The sequence below is a fragment of the Phalacrocorax carbo genome, chromosome 3 (genome assembly GCF_963921805.1).
Source record: "Phalacrocorax carbo chromosome 3, bPhaCar2.1, whole genome shotgun sequence".
NCBI lineage: Eukaryota > Metazoa > Chordata > Aves > Suliformes > Phalacrocoracidae > Phalacrocorax > Phalacrocorax carbo.
The window spans coordinates 21,489,842-21,507,748 of NC_087515.1; the positions used below are offsets into that span (position 1 = coordinate 21,489,842).

Sequence of the window (17,907 nt, forward strand, 5' to 3'; positions counted from 1 at the left end):
TTAAAATTCATACCATGAGACCTACCTTTTCTGCTAACAATTCTCTGATCTTGCTTGCCTGGAGACGAAATTTCATTAACTGTGACTCCAGAGTTAAACACCTTTCCTTCCAGTTTACAGTACCTTCTGGCTCTGAAAGTTCAGCCATATTTATGCTGGAAAAAGAAAGGGAAAAAATCCCCATGTCAAATTGAATCTGTATTTAATGTTTGACCTTTTTTTTAGTATACATACTAACGTATTTTCTATAAATCCCAAGAATGCTCCCAAATTTTGTAGAGGTACAGCTTCATAAAACTTAGTAAGTTAGTCTGCAAAGGCCCTTATCATAACCAGGAGATCTCTGAAATCTGTTGATAATATTTAGGTTTATCATAATTTAATTTCTTCACTTATTTTGGGGCTGCAATATGTTTTACTTAATAAGCACAGACAGTTCACACATTTTAATCTTCATTTACGCTATATATCCTTTCTTACATAATAAAGGCTTGTAGAGAGCTGAGCTTTTGCTAAGAAAAAGGCCTTATGTAGGTGTAACTAGCTGTGAGTTAGAGGCATATTTGCTTTTATGCAATTTTAATGTTTGGCAGATGACTCTCTAAAAAGTGTTTTGAAATTCTTATGCTTAATCAAATTGCCTTTAAAATTTAATACTCTTAATGAGATGCACAGGGGAATTTATTGTTCCAAATGTAGAGGCAGGTGAAAGTCCCTAATGGGTCCCCACCCTGAAAAACAATCCCTTTACATTAGCTGTTGCAGATCTCAGGATGTACTGATTCATGCATGTTTCGCATTCAAATCTGTGCTTTTATCTACATTTAACTGCTCATCCCTTCTGGAAATGAAGCTCAGTGCCCTTTTGGACAAGCACTGCTGGAAAATTTATTCAGGATGAGAGCTGGCTCATCATGGTTTGAGTCTGAGAAGCCAAGAAAATCATCTGTGTGTAAGCAGAAGGACTGGGATCTGTTGTATTCCAACTATTTGTAGACAGCTTAATAGAGAGTAAGTGGATGGCTGAATGTAACCATTCAGTCCAAAAGGTTCCCGTGTGAGCGACGGCCCTGGCCTTCACATGGCTCTGAACACATAGGTTTGGCTTTGAAAATAAAGCTTGAATTCCCCCTAAGTATTCAATTTATCTCTGAAATAACAAACAGCCATAAGAACACCGTACAGTGGAAGGCAGCTGAAGATCACAACAAACGAAAAATTACCAGTCATCAGGTTATGTGGTATGCTTGTCAACTTTGTCATGGACAAGACACTAACAGGAAAGGCAAGTAGCAACTTTTTTCAGTGTGATGAAAGAGGCTGGCACAGGAAAATGATGCATAATATAGATCTCTATACTGCAACTTCTGACCCAGTTAGCACAGATTAATAAGCAATGTCTTTGAGAGCCCCACTCCCCGTGACTACTCCAGTCCTTCAGGAGCCTGGGTTCAAGCAGTCCCTCCCATCATTGGAGATGGCAGTCCCAGGTCCCCTCCTTCCCCAAGCTCTCATCAGCCAGAAAGGAAGGACCTATGGATTTACGCTTTCCACTGTTTCTGACACCAGGAAGAAAAAAAGAAAAGGCAAAGCATCGCAAGAGAGATCAAAGTCAAGAGTAGGATTCCAAAAAGTCCTTAACTCTTCTTCAATCCACTAGTGTTTTCTAGTCCTCTTCTAAATTTTCAATGTCTCAAATTACTCTCAAGTTCATCATAGCTAGCATGTGAAAAACTCTCACTGATCAAAACTTTCCTTCCTTTCACACACCCTAATTTTTTGTTCCTTTCATTCCAAATCTTACGTTAGAAGGAAGAAGAGGATCACCACAATCACTTGTCTGAAGGTAACTGCTCCATCCTTGACTCTCTCTTCCTCTTGGTCCTGCAGGCTGTGATTCAAGCTGTTAAACCTGAGGTTACAACCATCCCTATTCAGGAATCCTCCACTCAGGAATCCCCATTGAATCACTGGGATTTAAGCACATCATTAAAATAGTTTCCTGAGCTGATCCTACAACACCCGAATTCTGAACTTTACACACACAGTCATTTCAACTGCAAGCCTTCTGGGTGACCTCTGTCTTTTACCACTTCCCCCCTTCTTCTAAGCTTGGCAGAAAACTCCCTGGACTCTCAGGGAACCAGGTTGCTCACCGTTGTCCTGTCCCTAATCCTCACTCCCCTCTCCTTGTGCAGAGTCCCCATGTTCAAGGGGGGAAGGTGGCACTTCCAAGCAGCAGCTCCTCCTGCTTTACAGAAGAAGCAGAAGTTTCAGCTGCAGATGGATTTCGACAGACAGCCTGGATTCTGCTCTCCTAACGAGGAATGCCAATTTCCTATTAGACTGTCTATTTAGGATTTTTCATAATGTTTTCCTTTTTGACTAATCACAGCTACATAAGATGGAGATGAACTCAGCCAATATCTGGTTAACAGTATTTGCAGTAGTGAAAACACAAATGGATCAAGTTGTGAAAGAATTTTTGCTTTTTTGTAGGGTACGATATTACAGGGTGGAGTTAAAAAATGTTTGTCTTTCAACAAACCATTTAAGTAGATGGATTTCTGGCAGCAAACAATGCATTCAGCCAAGTAGTTTCTCAATGTCCAAGCTAATTAATATTCCACTGTATAAACATTAAAGATAAAAAGTTTGAAAATAACTCTTTTTATTGTGGGATGTTTGTCAGAGATTATAATAATTTACTTCATATTTTCCAACAAGCCAATGGGTTCTGGAAATATTTACAGGCACATAATACACTGTTTACAATTGCAGAGTGAATGATCTTAGTTTGAATCAATGACTTCCTGTTTCTTGTTTGATTCCCCAAGGGAGGAAAAAAATGAGTTCATCTCTCTTGGCTAAATAGAGTACTCTGAATCAGCAGTCGAACCTACACAGAGTCCTCCCCTTCTTCCTGCTCCAGTTCCCACCGCAAAGCCCTCCGTTTTCCCCAAAGCTTTAAAAATAAAGTCTTTTGAAAAGTAAACTAAAAAAGAGCACATTAAAGTGGTAAGCTCTAATTATGCCATCAAAAATTAATTGAGACAAGTTTGACAAGTCTGGAAAGATAAAATTCATCTTTTTCATTTTTTAAGTTTATAAACCTCTTCACAGGCTTCAAGAAGTCAGAATGTCACATTCTCCCCAAAGGGATTGATATAATTTCCTCTTCTTTGCTGTCTGCTTGGAAATTATCAAAATATATTTCGGAGGAAGGAGGGAACAATGTTCTAGCTTTTTGAAGCAAGTTAAAAATTTACATAGCCCTTATCGCACTGTCAGTGTTTTCCTCTGTTTTTAACAAAATGCTGTGTTTAACTAAACGCTTCGTATTCTGTCCGCATGTTCTGCATGTCCTTTCTCTGCTGGAGAAAGCTTGGCAAGTCCTTCTGTTTCAAAAGGAGTGGGTTTGCGCAGTACATGGCGGGTTCCCTACACCATCCTAAAAAGTTCACCAGCCCCAATGCTTTTGGACCGTACCTCTCGAATTTCAGCCCCCTTTCTTCCACCTTTTCACCCAAACTCACCACTTTCAAATATTTTTGGAGCCGTAAAGGTTGGACTGGAGAAAGGAAATGATGAGACACAAAGCGGACCTGTTTGGGAATCAAGGAAGTCATTCTCAGGTTTGTTGCTGGCCAGGGCCCTCACTCATGTCGAAACACTGGTAACTTTATTTTCCATTTGACTCACTTTGCATAATTCCTTGCTCAGGCGAACTAAACTGTAGCCCAAGCTATTTAAAAATTCCTTCAAAATATATTTTATAAACGTTTTTATTCCTGCTTCTGAGATATTGATGAGGTTGTTCCCATGAAGCAACACGTCAGCCAGGGCTCTCCCACTCCAGCACCGGGCACAGACCCCCACTAGGCCTCCTGATTTCAGGGGCCAGGCTGTCCCCTTCCCAGCTCGTTACGGAGCTGCTGGCTCCGCGGCTGCCCAGAGACATGGCACAACCCGTGGCTCACCCGCAGAGCGCCGTCGAATATATGTGGCGAATAGCATTAAAGCACGGCAGATCATTTTACGTCCTTTTCCCGATGACAGCAATTGTAAAGGTCGTAGTGTGACATCACACTAGGTACGAATGCTTAATTTTTAGGTGAAATTCTGCAAGCTGGTGGGGTCGATATTTTTAGAAAGAACTTAATTTTGCATGCTTGTTTGGAAGTTGTGTTCTCGCTTTCCGTTTTGCAGGGATGGCAGGGCAACGGCACTGCCAACCGGGCGACCTTAGGGGACCTAAAGTCACCTCAAGCTCGTCTCTCTCCTGCCCGTGGGGACACCGCCTGACGCACCCCCGGGGTACTGCAGTCGGTGACACTGCGGTGACCTAACGCAACGTCACCCTCCACGGTGACAGCGCCGCGTGACGCCATCACACGCCCGACGGAGCCGCCCGGGGCCACCGCGATCGGCTGTCCCGCCGCGCCCGGCCGCCGGGGAGGGAGAGCCGGGGGAGAACGGGGGGAGAGCCGGGGAAGAGCGGGGGCGGCCGGGCGCTGCCGCCCGCCCGCCGCGGCCCCGCTCGCAAGGGGAGGGAAGGGGGGAGGCAACGAAAGGGGGGTCAAACCTGGCCGGCCGTGGCTCGCCGCGCTGCCGCGCCGGGCGCCGTCCGGGCTGTGGGCGCTGCGGGGCCGCGGCTGCCCGCGCCCCCCGGCGCCCGCCCCACCATCCCGGCGGCGAGCGGCGCGGGCGCCTGAGCGACGGCCGCCGCGGCCACTGAGGAGCGGGGGGCCGCCCCCGGCGGGGCGCCCGGGCGGGGCCTGCGCGGCGCGGCGGCGGCAGGCGGCGGGGGAAGCCGCCCGGCGCCGGGGGGCCCGTCCCGGGACTGCGGCGGGCGCCGCGGGGAGGGCCGCACCGGCCCGCCCTCGTCGTCCCGGCGGCGGGATGCGCTCCCAGCGCTTCTTCCTCAGGCGGCCTTGCCCGGCTGTTGCGGCCCCGACGGGGCGCCCGCGAGGGAGCGCCGGGCCGGGGGCGGGCGGGGCCGGCGGGCCGGGGCCGTGCGGGGCAGGGTGGCGGGAGCCCGGCGGCTCTCCCGCAGCGAGGGGAGCCGGGTGGGACCGGCCGCACGCCACCGCTGCCTCCCGCCGCTCCCCTCCTCGGAAGGGGCGGCCTGCCTTCACCCCTTCCCCATCCCGGGTGTTTCAGTTCCTTTGTGAATGAGGAATCCTCCCCCTGACTTTGTGTCTATTTCTGAAGGGGAGACTGCGCTCGGAAGACGCGCCCACTTGCCCTGAAGTCCGTCACCTGCAACGCTGGAGCGATTTAAAACTCACCTTTAGTGGAAGGTCATTTGTCAACTTGTCAGCCCGAGGGTTGGGACGGTGCAGCCACCGGGCCATGGTGGGGATATCACGGGATGAACGGGCCTTGCAGAGGCGCCGTGTCCAATAGGTAGCGACAACACGCTCTGCGTCTTGGTGCTAGATGGGGTGAAGCAGCAGGTGCATGTGCTGGTGAGTCGCGTTGGCAGCAGGCTCTTCGTCCCCTCCGGTCGAAAAGAGCTGTGAGCACATGTCGGGTAACCAGCCATTTCAGTCCCTTCTAAAAGACTGCCTGAAGTGTTAAAAAGTACTTGGAAAAAGTAATTGGTGTGTTGCTTGGCTGACACGTGCAGGGACCTTCCTTGTATGCTCATTGATTCGGGCCAAGACTTGGGGATTGTATTTTGTTTGGATTGTGATTTAGAGAGGCAAAATGTTTTGCAGGTTCTTCTGGCGCATAAACACACTGCATTTTACCCTAATCACGGGGTTCATTTTTAATGTAGTTGTGCAGAGTCGTCTTTATAAACTACTTCACAATCACCTGTGAGTCAGTGAAAGTGCTTTTTTTTTTTTTTTTGGTCAGAAGAAGTCTTAAAAGCTCAAATGTTCCCCATTTGGTTATATACACAATTTCATTTTTTCCTATTCAGTTCAGTACAGCCTCCAATTTTCCACTCGCAGTGACCTTAACATATCCAAACAATTTCACTGAAACTGCTTCATTTGCTGGTACTTCTTCCTAAGTGCCTTGTGTATTTTTTAAACACACTGAAAAAATGTATTAAAAACAATTGCTGGCCTAACAAGAAGTGAATCGTTTCCTACCTGATACCTCCTGTCCGGAGTATTCAAGCTACATTAAAACCAATATAACTGAAAGAAAAGTTTTTCTAGATTAAAAGATTTAGCCGAAAGAATAAAAATCGTCATTGGGTTCCTAACAGATACTGTACAAAATGATTTAGCATAGGTGTTTAATGAAACTATGGCCATATCGTTTCCTTGAGTAGTAACACATTCTTTCTAGATACACCCAAGACTGGGGAGAGCCCTTGAATTCAGGGTCGGTGCTGAGCTAAGGAAAAGTGAAGGCTACGTGAATGACATCCTTGGACCACAAGAGGGAGAGCAAAGCCTGTTCACTAAATGAGTGTTTCCTTCTGTTTGTTTTGTGGATTGGCATTTTCTTTGGCCTCAGAATAAAAATGCTCTGCAGTCACGCAGCTCTCGATACTGATAGGAAAAGAGCATGAAAAAAATATTCTGGAAGAAAGAATAAGGATATTCAGGATTTCCTCTGCACTGCCCTTACCTGTAAATTATGTAGAGGCAGCTAGAAGCTGTGTTCAGTTACTGAAGGGAATAAAATTACCAGTAGAACAATCGGGATGCATAGAACAATATTACAACTTTGTTTTGTAATTAGAATGCAACAGGGAAAGGCAAAGACATGAGATAAGCGCAGAAAACTGTTATGCATACAAGCTCAGCCTCACGAAGAGAGACGTTTCTTCTTGCTGTTGTCACTGATGGAGGGTACCTACAGCCAATAATAAAGCCGAGGTGGAGTCTTGCAAGTATGTGCAGAAAATGCAAAAAAATCAGTGCTGCAGAGTACGTTGCAGAGGCAAAGTGCAAGATGGGGTATTTGCACCTTGGAACAATCACCTCTAGTAGCTGGCTCACTACTGAAGTAAATCAAAGTCAAACCACTGTGAAGTATTTGTTTTTCCCAAAGAGTTAGGTGTGGACTAAAGATGCGTGCGTTGTATGGTTTTTATTGCCCATAACTGATTTGAATGCAAGAAAGTAAGTTCCAAGTTTCTCGTTGTCTTATTAAACAATAACCTCATTTGTTTTGAAGTATTATGATCACTGTAACATGCAAAACATCTGATCAAGAGCGTGGAAGCCAAAGAATGCCACTAGCTCAATTTCAGAGATGATCAAGTTATTGTCAAACCTGCAACTAGAATGTAAAATCTGGGGTTTTATGAGACTTTCCTGAGTACTTGGAACGTGACTCTGACATGCTGGATCAGAACCGTACCTCTGTCATGACAGATGGAGTTTTTTCTGGTTCTCTCTCACAGAGATAAATATTGCAGCCTTTAAGTTGAGGTATTTTAGGGTGGTATGTATGTCTGCAACTGGAAAATATATTCCAGAAAACATCTTGTGATTCCAAAACCTTAGATTAGACACTATCTTCTGTAAGTTCATTTCTACAGGGATTCTTTGAAAGGATGACGTGTATATTTGAGACATAATAGAAAAAAGTTCCCATAACATTGTTTATACTAGTTGCAATTGCAAAAGAGTATAGAAAAAACCAGGCCATCTTCAGATACTGTTCGAGTTAATTAAAAAGTCTCTTTCTTGGGAAAAAAAAGCTTCAAAGGTTTTGTTTAAGTGGAGGAGGGGAAGGGAGAAAGATCAGTCCTGTTCAATTCACGTTATTACCATGACATGTCTTAGTATGTTGCTCTTTGAAGGCTACAGCTTGTCTCTCAGTGATACAAAAATGGCATCTTATCTAAATAGCCTGTGGTATTTGGGCTTTGGTACTTTTGAACGGAAAAAAAAATCTATGCTTGCTTCAGTTACTAATAAAGGCTTTTTCTAGGGAAGAAACAGATGGCTCATGGGAAGGTCCATGGCTTCCCTTTAAAAGCAAAACCTCTTTTTAATTGTTTGGCGCCACAGAGTGGTAAAATTCTATATTGCTCTAAATAATCAATTTCTGAGAGTTTTCAGATTTTAAGCTCATCATCTCCCTCTGAAATAAACTTAAAATATAAAGTATTTTACTTACTGGATGTAGGCATAGCTCAAGAAGACTGGAATTTACAGCTTCAACATTAAAGTTTCCAACAGTGTGGGTTAGGATGTTTCCTTTGAGAGGGATTTTCACTGGTGGATGTTGATTTGTCAGAACTGTAAAGGCTACGAACATAAATCCAGCACTTCAGGAGAACCTTCTGATGAACTGCAGAAACATGCTCAGACATTACAGTAAAAATGGCTGTACCCGCTCAGGCTGGGGGCCCATCTAGCCTGGTGTCCAGCCGCTTGGCTGTCGTCCTCAGCCACTGCCCAGGGAAGTTAAGTGTTATTTCCCCAGAATAGTGTCCCAGTCCCCAGTTGCTTTGTGGTTCAGGGGCTTTGTGAACCAGAAGTTTTGTGTTTTGAAGCTTTTGCTGGTTTTGTTTTTTTTCCTCCCATGGTTTAGTCCAGCTGCTTTTAAAGAAATGTAATTTTCAAGATCCAAAATGTCCTAGGACGATGAGCAACACGGTTTAAATAATCAATTTTCTTTTGGACGTGCTGTCTCCTTGTTTCATTTGATGCCCTTAGTTTTTGCAGAGAAGTGAAAAATTATTTTAGACATTTCTGTCTTATTCAATTTCAGTAGTTTCTCTTCGAGAGTGAAGATAATGGCTTCCCAGAGAAGCCCCTCTCTACCCTTGGCTGTCCTTCTTACCCTACCTCACCCCCTTGGCAGTCCTACTGTATTCTTTTTGTGCAGGGATGAACACTGTGCATAGAGTTCAAAGTGTATATATATTTATACAGTGTCATAGTGATGTTTTCTAGTTGTTCTTTTATTCTCTCCCTAGCAATTTCAAACACTGCAATTGTTTTTTTGGTGTCTCCAAGGTCTCTGGCACACAGCAGCGCACACAGGAGCCATGACACCAGTGTTTCAAGGGTCTGTTGCTCCTTATCAGCAGAATAGGAATGATGAAGACAGAGTGTCTTGGCTTTTCAAGGTATTTAAGCCTTAATAACCCATGCCCAGCGAGCTGCTCAGAGGTGGTACATGATCTAGTTCTAAACAAGTTATTTTGGATACTGGAAACATGGTGCTCTTGGGGAACAGAGTAAATAAAGTGCGTGGGTCTTGCATGCTATGGTTTAATTTCTTGAGATAACTGCTCTACAACACACTATGAAGCATGGATTCTGCGAGTGTTACCTGACAGCTCCCTGGCATCGATGCTTCCTCTAACTGAAAAAAACTTGGGGAGAGTAAAGCTTTTTTGGAAGGGAGGAAGTTGCTGGACAGTTACCCCTTGCAGGACAGAAAATGAGCTGTATGAGAATACATAAAGCTGCGGCCTGGAAAGGGTTCCCCTGAAATTGGGGGACCTGTAGGAAGAGGATCCTGTTGAATGTGAAATGAGCAGGTGTTGGATTGAGCACAAGGAACTGGGGACTTAACTGAGCTTGTTGGAGGCTTTGCTTACACTCAGTGAGGATGTGTTGTCTGATTTAGCTGGAAGGTTAAATCACATAGGAGCATTCAATCTCTCTCGAGCTGGAGACAGCCCAGCATTTTAAGTAGGTCACTGCAACGCGTAGTGCCAAATAATGGTGTCAGTTTCCCAGAAACGGCTGAACACAAACCAGGGGGAAAATCAACCAACCAACAGAGAAAAAAGTTAAATTATTTTCCATGTGTTTGGATATGGTTAAACCTTTTCTCAGCTCCTTTGGCCATGACTGTGTCTGAAGTCAGAAGGTACTGTGAGACTGAAGTGTTAAAGGGGGATCCAGAAGTTTGTTGAAAGTCCCAAATGGGCGCTCTCATGCACTCTAGCTGTTTTAGATTGCTAAGAAAATCACTGTTGGATGAAAGTAAAGTGGCAAGGAATGCATTTTGTTATATTTTCCCCCTTTTCCTTACCAAAACGTTGTTGTTCTTAAATCTTAATGGAAGCACGACTACTATGTTGAGCTGGCATTTGACAACAACCACTTTTGCAATAACCATTTTGACAATGAGTGCAAGATTTCCCTTTTGCTAGAAACAACCCATGGACTCAGGAAAGACCATCCCCGTTCAGTAGCCTGTTGCTTGCAAATGACGTACTTGTTACTTATGGTATACTCATAGGGGACCTGGAAGGATTGTGAAAGGTACATGACAGATGTTGAAAACTTAAAAGAAAAATCTGCTCTGAAATGCTTATATATATGTAAGCATTTACATCTATAAATGCATTTTTATATATATTATATACTTATATATATATATAAAATAACTGGGCTTTGTTAATTATTTTACAGTTTAAGAAAATGTGGAGGCACTGGCGCATTAGGTATTGCTGTGAAGGATCAAGATACATGGTTAAGAGGAAACAAACAAATGGAAGGTGCTTTTCAAATGAAGTTTATTGGATTTTTGCGAAGCATTTATGCAAACCTCTTTCCACTCCTTGGGAAAAAAAAAAAGGGGAAGAAGGGAAGAATTTGTGACTAGAGCAGCTCGATTCACGTTGGATGCTTTCCTGGGATTTCCTTCCTCTGGCTCCGGAACGTTGCCAGCCCTGGAGGGAGGCCTCCCAGCCACTGGGTACCGCGAGGGCCCATGACAAATCAGGCTCCGAAGGACGCAGCATCTGAAACTGCTGAGGAACCTCAGGGTCTGAGGAGGGAGCGGAATTGTTCAGAGGGAAACACAAGCTATTGCGATCAGGAGATACATCAAAGCCACCACCAGTTTCTCCAAAAGTTGAGAGCATGTTTGAAAACCAAGAAGGCCGACGCGAAGGCCGGCGACCCTCACGTTGGTTCATCTTTTTGCTAAGACAAACGCTTGCCGAAGGAACCGGATGGCGGCCCGGCCTCGGGGCTGGGGCTGGGGCTGGGGCTGGGGCCGGCGCCGGGAGGCACCTGCTCGGGCGCCCCGGCAGCACCGCGGCCGTCGGTCGGCCGGTCTGTCGGTCCGTCGGTGGGTGGCTGCGTGAGGCGGGGCCTGGGCGGGGCGGGGCGCACCCTGGTTCGCGGCACGTGGTGCGGGCGGGGCGGCGGAGACCGGGAAGGGGAGCTGCGGCGGCGGGTGAGTCTCCCCTCGGGTGAGGGGCGGGCAGGCTCCTCCCGCCATTTTCATTCCCTCCGCCGCGGTCTCCGTGGCGGCCCCGCGGCTGGCTGCTTCCCCGGGCCCGCCTTGCTGCCCGCTGCCAGGCGGGGAGGCCCCGGGGGCTGCGCCGGGGCCGGCGGCTGGCGCGGCCCGGCTGGGAGCTGCCGGGGGGGCGCAGGGTTCCTTGGGCCGCCTCGGTGGGCCGGGGAGGGCGGGAAGCGCCGGAGCGACAGCGGGGCCCGGCTGCGCCCTCCCCTGCGGCGCTGCGGGCCCGGCTCCTCCTTCTGCTCCCTGCGGCCGCCGGGGGCTGGCGGGCCCGGCGCGCTGTTACCGTCCTGGGCAGCGGGGCCCAGCCGGGCCCTGGCACGCCGGCGGGCGCTGTGGCGTGGTGCCCGCCGCCCGGGGAGAAAGGCTGAGGCCACCTGTTGTTATAAGAAAATAAAAGGAGTTAAGCTTTCTGATCGCTGTCAGCTGGGGCTAGGTAACAGGCCAGGGGATCTTACCAGTGTATATAGGTATGTGGAGGGAGGGTGCAAGGAAGATGGAGCCAGGCTCTTTTCAGTGGTGCCCAGTGCTAGGACGGGGCCGCGGGCACAGGGTGACACACAGGAGGGTCCCTGCAACCATCTGGGACCACCAGGTGTGATGTGAGGTTGCCCGAGCCCTGGCACAGGGTGTCTGGAGAGGCTGTAGGGTCTCCATCCCTGGAAACTTTCAAAAACCACCTGGTCGTGGTAACTGGCTCCAGGTGTCCTTGCTTGAGCAGGGGCTTGGACCAGACGGCCTCCAGAGGTCCCTTCCAGCCTCCGCTGCTCTCTGATAACGAGCTCATGAGTCAGTGAAACTGTAGTGCACGTTAAATTGCTGTTACCTTAAAGAAGAAAAGTAACTTGCTATTTGTAATATCCATTATAGTGAACACATAACTGGTTGATACATTGTAAAGAAAGAAAACTGCTTTGCTACACAGTTCTAACTTTATATTAATACAAGTTAAATTATTTCGGAACTGTAAAACAGCAACAGAAGTTTTGTGGTGTAATTCCCATGCTTCTGCATGGTATTTTCAAACTGATCTAGGGGTGTGCCACAGACTACATAACAAGTGCACTAGAAACTGCAGTGAGGCAGTCTGTCAGCCAGCAAATCCTGAAATCCCATTTTCAATGTCTTTCATTTTGTGCCATGAAATATGGGTGAATTTTGGAGAGAATGCTTGAAATAGTTGAAGTTGATAGAGGGCTATTATCTTGAAAAAAAAAAATTGCACAGATAATGCAATAAACATTATTTCAGGACAGTGAAAAGATCATTGTCATAGGAAGTGTTTGTAATGCTTTTAAAACAATGTGACCTGGTTTGTTTGTGGTTTTTTTTTTCCCTTTTTGAGCAGGTATCTCTTCATCAGCTAAAATGGTTTTAAAGAAGAAGAAGGAAATTCAGGTAGATGCATTCTTTCTTGACCATCAGCAGCTTGAAAAACTTCAGAGTAAGTATTGGGGTTTTTTCCTGAACTAAGGAGTAATGTCTTTTTCTGTTAGTAGAATGTGTTTGAGTAGCTACTGAAATTGATCTGGTTTGGGTTTTTTTTCTTGTTATGTTCTATTTCTGGTATTTTTCTTGGGTTTAGGTGTGTTTGCTCTTCTGTGGTTTGTTTTTATTTTGTAATGACAATGACTTCTTACCTTGGCAGTGCTAACAGAATCCTTTAGGGCACTGTGTCTTTGGTTTGAAAACTCTTTGTTTTTATCATTGATGTGAAGGTGGTAGAAGGTCCTTCTTGTGATCCCACTTGCAGGCCTGTAATTCAGTGCTACCTGAAGTACTAGCCTTAATATATGGGATAATACTGAATTTCAAAGAATCACAGAATGGTTGATGTTGGAAGGGACCTCTGGAGATCATCTTGAGTGTATTTTCCTCGGCTTTCTATTTTCTGTAGTTCTCTTGATTTAAAGATACTGTTCAAATGCTCTTTTATATTGTGGGAGGGTTTTTTGTTTGATTGATCAGTGATCTTTACTTAAAGAAAACCCCACAGAAACTAAAAATGAGTAACACAAGATTTGTATACTAAACTTACTCTGAGGTGCTCCTTGCCTTTTGGTCAGCACTGGTGAGACCACACCTGGAGTGCTGAATCCAGTTCCGGGCTCCCCAGTACACAAGATGTGGACATACTGGAGAGAGTCCAGTAAGGGGCTACTAAGATGATGCGGGGCCTGGAGCATCCCTGCTATGAGGAAAGGCTGAGAGCGCTGGTGAAGAGAAGGCTCTGGGGGATTTTCTCAATGTGTAAAAAATACTTGAAAGGGCCTGTAAAGAAGACAGAGCCAGGCTTTTTTCTGTGTTGAACAGTGATGGGATGGGAGGCGATAAGCACAAACTGAAACACAAGAGGTTTCCTCAGAACATCAGGAAACATTTTTTTTTAATGTGGGGTGACTGAGCACTGGCACAGGTTTCCCAGGGAAGTTGGGGAGCCTCTGTCCGTGGAGGTGTTAAAAAGCCATCTGGCCACGGTCCTGGGCAGCCTGCTCCAGGTGACCTATCTGAGCAGTGGGGTAGGACCAGATGACCTCTAGAGGTCCCTTCCAACTTCAGCCATGCTGTGATTTTGTGAAACTTGTCTTCATACTGAAGATAAGGCCTACTATACGTTGCAGTGAAACTTGGGTGTTGTTTTTTTTCATTTGTTAGAAAAAAAATTGGTGTTAAGTTGTTGTAAGGGATTGTGGCACCAGTAGGTTTACTGGAACAGGAAAAAAATGAAGAAGTAAGCAGGGATGTTGTCTTATAAATCATGTACTTTTTATACTGCTTATTTTAATTCCTTTCTAAAAGGAGACTCTTCTTTCACATGTAGGGTTTTCAAAGGCTGAAGAGCAAAACCTGGCATCCCTGCTTCTGCACTGCGCACAGCTGAGCAATGGCATCCAGCAGATCCAGTGTATTAAACAAGTAAGGCTTCACTGTTGTTAGTGTGGTTTTTGGTAACTGACAGTGTGTTGTGTTCCCATGTTAATGGGAAATACAGTCCTAAAATAAACTCTATAATGTTTTAAACATCCTTGGAAACAGGTAAAAAGCAGTTGTTACTGCTGCAGGTCTATTAGGTAGAAATGTAGTGCTAGTATTTAACTTAGCAAGGGCTACAGTTACTGAAAATGATGGAAGGCCAGTGATACCAAGTTTCCTATTTTCTATGTAGGTACTTTTCATATGAAAGGTGTTCTTGGAATGTTATTTAACACCTGAAACTCAACAAGTTATGGTAAAGAGAGGACAGTTTTGCACCGTATACTTGGATGAGAGGGAATTCTGCGTCTGTTAGTGATCAGGGTATATCCAGAGTTTTTGTTGACCATGTGTTCTGTTGATTATAGATTATGCCTTTGGTAAAGAAGATGAATCAAATGTCTGCATGTAATCCCATGGCTAAAGCTTGTTTCGATATTTTGGGAGAGGTGTATTTTTCACTGGGTGCGAAGAATCCCTTGAAAAAAGTATTAGCAAGGTAAAAAAATTGAATAGTAAGTGCTTTGTTTTTTTAAAATGTTCTCCTTACCTAGAAGTCAGTAATTTGTTGTGCACTACAAATTTCTGTAGTTTAATAACTGAAAATTTGTGATAGTAATATGTGAATATGTACTGGTTTTCTTGCTTAGTTAAAAATCTTAATTATAAATAATATAGTATATCACTGGATAAATAACTTCAAAGTAAAGTATTACTGTGAGTATTACTGTGAGTATTAGTGTGAGCTGATTGTGCTGTTTCTTACTGTTGCAGTTCACTGAACAGTCTTCCTGAAGAGTTCATGGCGATGGCTTTAAAAAGCTTTGTATGCTGCCTTAGGGAAGAACTGAAAACCACAGACATATATTTGTACAGAAAGGTGCTGGACAACCTTGCTTGCTGTATGGAGGACTTCAGCTTAGGTATGATGACATTGAATATGTTGCGTTCTCGTTTGACTTGCTCAGCATTGGTTTGCATCTTGGTGGGGCACCTAATAGTAATATTTACATCTTTATTTATGTGAAATGGACAGTACTGGCTAGTATTCACTAGTTAAAATGTATTTTCTTTCCTCTAGGTAGAGCAAGTGTTAAGAACCTGTTTGAAGAAGGTAAATTTATATTTATAGTAAAATAAGTTTCACTTATTTTTGTGAGGGGGGGATTTGATTTCGTGGGAGATTACAGCGGGGAGGGTTGTGTGTGAAGAAGTCACATGAGATAGGCATAAAAATCTATCAGGTCTGATTTCCTCCTGGTTAATTTTTAATAACTAATACCCTCACATGGTACTTTCTTGTCAAAGAGTTTCCCTTGATTTGTACATTTAATTTCCAGGGGTCAATCTTGCTTTGTTGAGCAGTCCTAGATATAAATCTGAAAAGGTAGCAGTGAGTGATTCTTAAAGGGCTGGGGGAGTTGATGCTACTTTACATGAAGTATTCTCTGTCCTGTGCCTCCTGATGAAGTTGCCTGTGGGAACATTGAGCTGTTGACGGTCAGTCTTGACTACAGCAAGCCTAGGCCTGCTGTGGCAAGAATTTTGTTCGGCAAAAATTTGGCAGAAGTCTCATCTGCTGGTAATATAGGATAACTTGACGTATTGTGCGCTCAGCTCGCAGATAATGTTCACAGGTTCCTGTGGACACTTTATGGTTTCTCTGTCTTTAGCTCTTGGTAATTTCAGCTTTTCATTGAGGAACCATAAATTCAGTACCTCACAGGATTAGGCCAAGTGGGTTGGAAACTCTTGTTTTGTACCAAGTTGTCACAAACCAGCTTGAGATTTTGCTTTAACATTGCATCTTTGGATCTGCACTGTAATTTCAGTTTAATTTGTTTACAGAGTGGAAGGAACACCACTGTATGGATAACTGTTCATTGTGTTAATGGACACAAGTTGCTCTTGGGGAGATTCGATTGGACATGAGAGGGAAATTTTTCACAGTGAGAACAGTCAACCATTGGAATAATCTCCCCAGGAAAGTGGTTGACTCGGCCACGTTGGACACTTAAGATTTGTCTGGACAGGCTGCTGGGCCATCTTGTCTAGACTGTGCTCTTCCTAGAAAGGTTGGACTAGATGATCCCTGAGGTCCCTTCCAACCTGTGATTCTGTATGATTCTGTGTCTGGGCATGATGTGTGTTTGTGATTACTTTGCTGGAATTTTTCTGTTCTATTTCTGTTTTAAATAAATTAATAACATAACTATTTTCACCAGTTCTTCAGTTTCTGCAGAAGTCGCTACTTGGCATACAGGAAGAAAACAGGCAAGTTAATTCAGTATGAGCTGTATTTTATCTGGTTTTATTTCACTCTTGCAAGATAACCTGGTATGGTTTGGAATATCACTTTGATAGCCATACATTGATGAGAGATGGGGATGTCATTTTACAATGTTACATATTTTAAACGAAAACTGCTGATGAATTTCTTTCCTTTTGTGGCAGTATGATATAAAATAAGAGGGGGAAGGAGGAAAATTAAAGGTAGTAATATTTAAGGCACTGATACTCTTAGAGCTACTACTTTTAAGGGAGGCCTTTGAGTTGTGGTTTCATTACCTGAATTGTGACTGAACACTGTAATTAATAGATACACTTATTAAAATTCAGGTGGAGTAATACTCTTCCACTTTCCATGAGTGTTTAATTCAGTGTTGATACTCTGTTTAGTCTGTCACAGCAGTCATCGTTTAATATCTTGACTTTTCCAACATTGAATAAAGTAAAACCCCTTCACTGTGGTCTCTTGTGTTGCAGCTGGGGGAGAAGGGTGCTTAGTGGAGTGTTTTATACATTAGAAGTTTACGTGTTGTCTGTCTTCATGTTAGGAAAAAATCCAATCACAGAAATGTGGTTTGCGCATGGGGGAACTGCTTGAAACTCTAGAAGGGAGCAGCACTGTGTTCCGCCCGTTTTTTTAGAAAGTTTCTGGAAAAGTTCAGCTCTGCCGAGGCCAAATCAAACGGGTGAAAGTTTGTCACAGGAACCTGCAGAAACTGTAGTAGGATTTGTCATTATGTTTTTTAACTTAATTTTAAAGCGGGGTCCTTGAGTCTGCTTCTTGTTTTCCTATAGTTACGTATGTGATCAACTCAAACAATAAATTAGTTTTTACCATTAATTCTCTCTGAAGTTGGCAGAATGTAGTTTGCTGGGGATGGTGAAGAATGGTTTCAATGTCCTTTTTGTGTGTATGTCTGTCTTTTTTTCCACAGAAAGAATCATGGAAATTGTATTGTTCAGACTCAGTTGATGCACGATTTACTGATAGCCATTAAAGTTTCAATGACGATTGTACAGAAATTACAAGAAAATATCCAGGGAAGTCTTTGGAAACACAATGAGTCTTTCGTTTGGCAAAGTATGTGTAGTTTACTGAGAAGCTCCGCAAACTTCCTAATGGATGGTAAGTTTAATAACATTCAAACCCAAATATTATGATTAAGTCAGTCTTGTTGTCTTTGTGGTAAACACAACCTGTAGGTATAAAAAACTTAGTTTAGCTTGAATGGAAATTGAACTGAGATAAATGGGAGTGGGAGCAGTAGTAGGTCTTTTGGTGAGCTATGATTTGTAGATCGTAATTTTGGAATGTACAGTTTAACTTGTCCTACCACAAAAACCCCATGTAAATGCTATTACTGATAATCTAGAAACTAACAAATACTTTTGAGACTTACCGGATCTCTGTGCTGACCAAAAGTTTATACGTCTGTGTGAATTATGCTGTCA

At 44.2% G+C, this 17,907-nt stretch overlaps 2 protein-coding genes and 1 long non-coding RNA gene across 8 annotated transcripts in view; 2 read left to right on the forward strand and 1 right to left on the reverse strand.

Annotated features, from left to right (window-relative positions):
• PLEKHH2 (pleckstrin homology, MyTH4 and FERM domain containing H2) overlaps positions 1-4,721 on the reverse strand; it is a 57,035-nt gene extending 52,314 nt beyond the window's left edge. The window contains exons 1-4 of one of the 4 annotated variants that reach the window (XM_064446106.1): positions 4,586-4,721; positions 3,537-3,605; positions 1,805-1,970; positions 26-155 (exon numbers count right to left, since the gene is read on the reverse strand). In XM_064446106.1, coding sequence (XP_064302176.1) covers positions 26-148 — 123 coding nt within the window. In that variant the 5' untranslated portion in view covers positions 149-155; positions 1,805-1,970; positions 3,537-3,605; positions 4,586-4,721. Of the gene's footprint in view, positions 1-25; positions 156-1,804; positions 1,971-3,536; positions 3,609-4,585 lie in introns of those variants that run through there. The other 3 variants (XM_064446104.1, XM_064446103.1, XM_064446105.1) reach the window with 3 other exon arrangements.
• Positions 4,722-5,008: 287 nt separating this feature from the next.
• LOC135312466 (uncharacterized) lies at positions 5,009-10,549 on the forward strand. The gene is made up of 3 exons (XR_010372010.1): positions 5,009-5,409; positions 8,943-9,055; positions 10,356-10,549. It is a non-coding gene; the product is annotated as an uncharacterized LOC135312466 (long non-coding RNA).
• A 534-nt stretch (positions 10,550-11,083) lies between these two features.
• Positions 11,084-17,907, forward strand: part of THADA (THADA armadillo repeat containing) — a 165,137-nt gene continuing 158,313 nt past the window's right edge. For all 3 annotated transcript variants that reach the window (XM_064446113.1, XM_064446114.1, XM_064446115.1), the window contains exons 1-8: positions 11,084-11,127; positions 12,542-12,637; positions 14,015-14,109; positions 14,535-14,665; positions 14,941-15,089; positions 15,248-15,280; positions 16,392-16,444; positions 17,395-17,581. In XM_064446113.1, the coding sequence (XP_064302183.1) occupies positions 12,562-12,637; positions 14,015-14,109; positions 14,535-14,665; positions 14,941-15,089; positions 15,248-15,280; positions 16,392-16,444; positions 17,395-17,581 (724 nt within the window). In that variant the 5' untranslated portion in view covers positions 11,084-11,127; positions 12,542-12,561. The remainder of the gene's footprint in view (positions 11,128-12,541; positions 12,638-14,014; positions 14,110-14,534; positions 14,666-14,940; positions 15,090-15,247; positions 15,281-16,391; positions 16,445-17,394; positions 17,582-17,907) is intronic.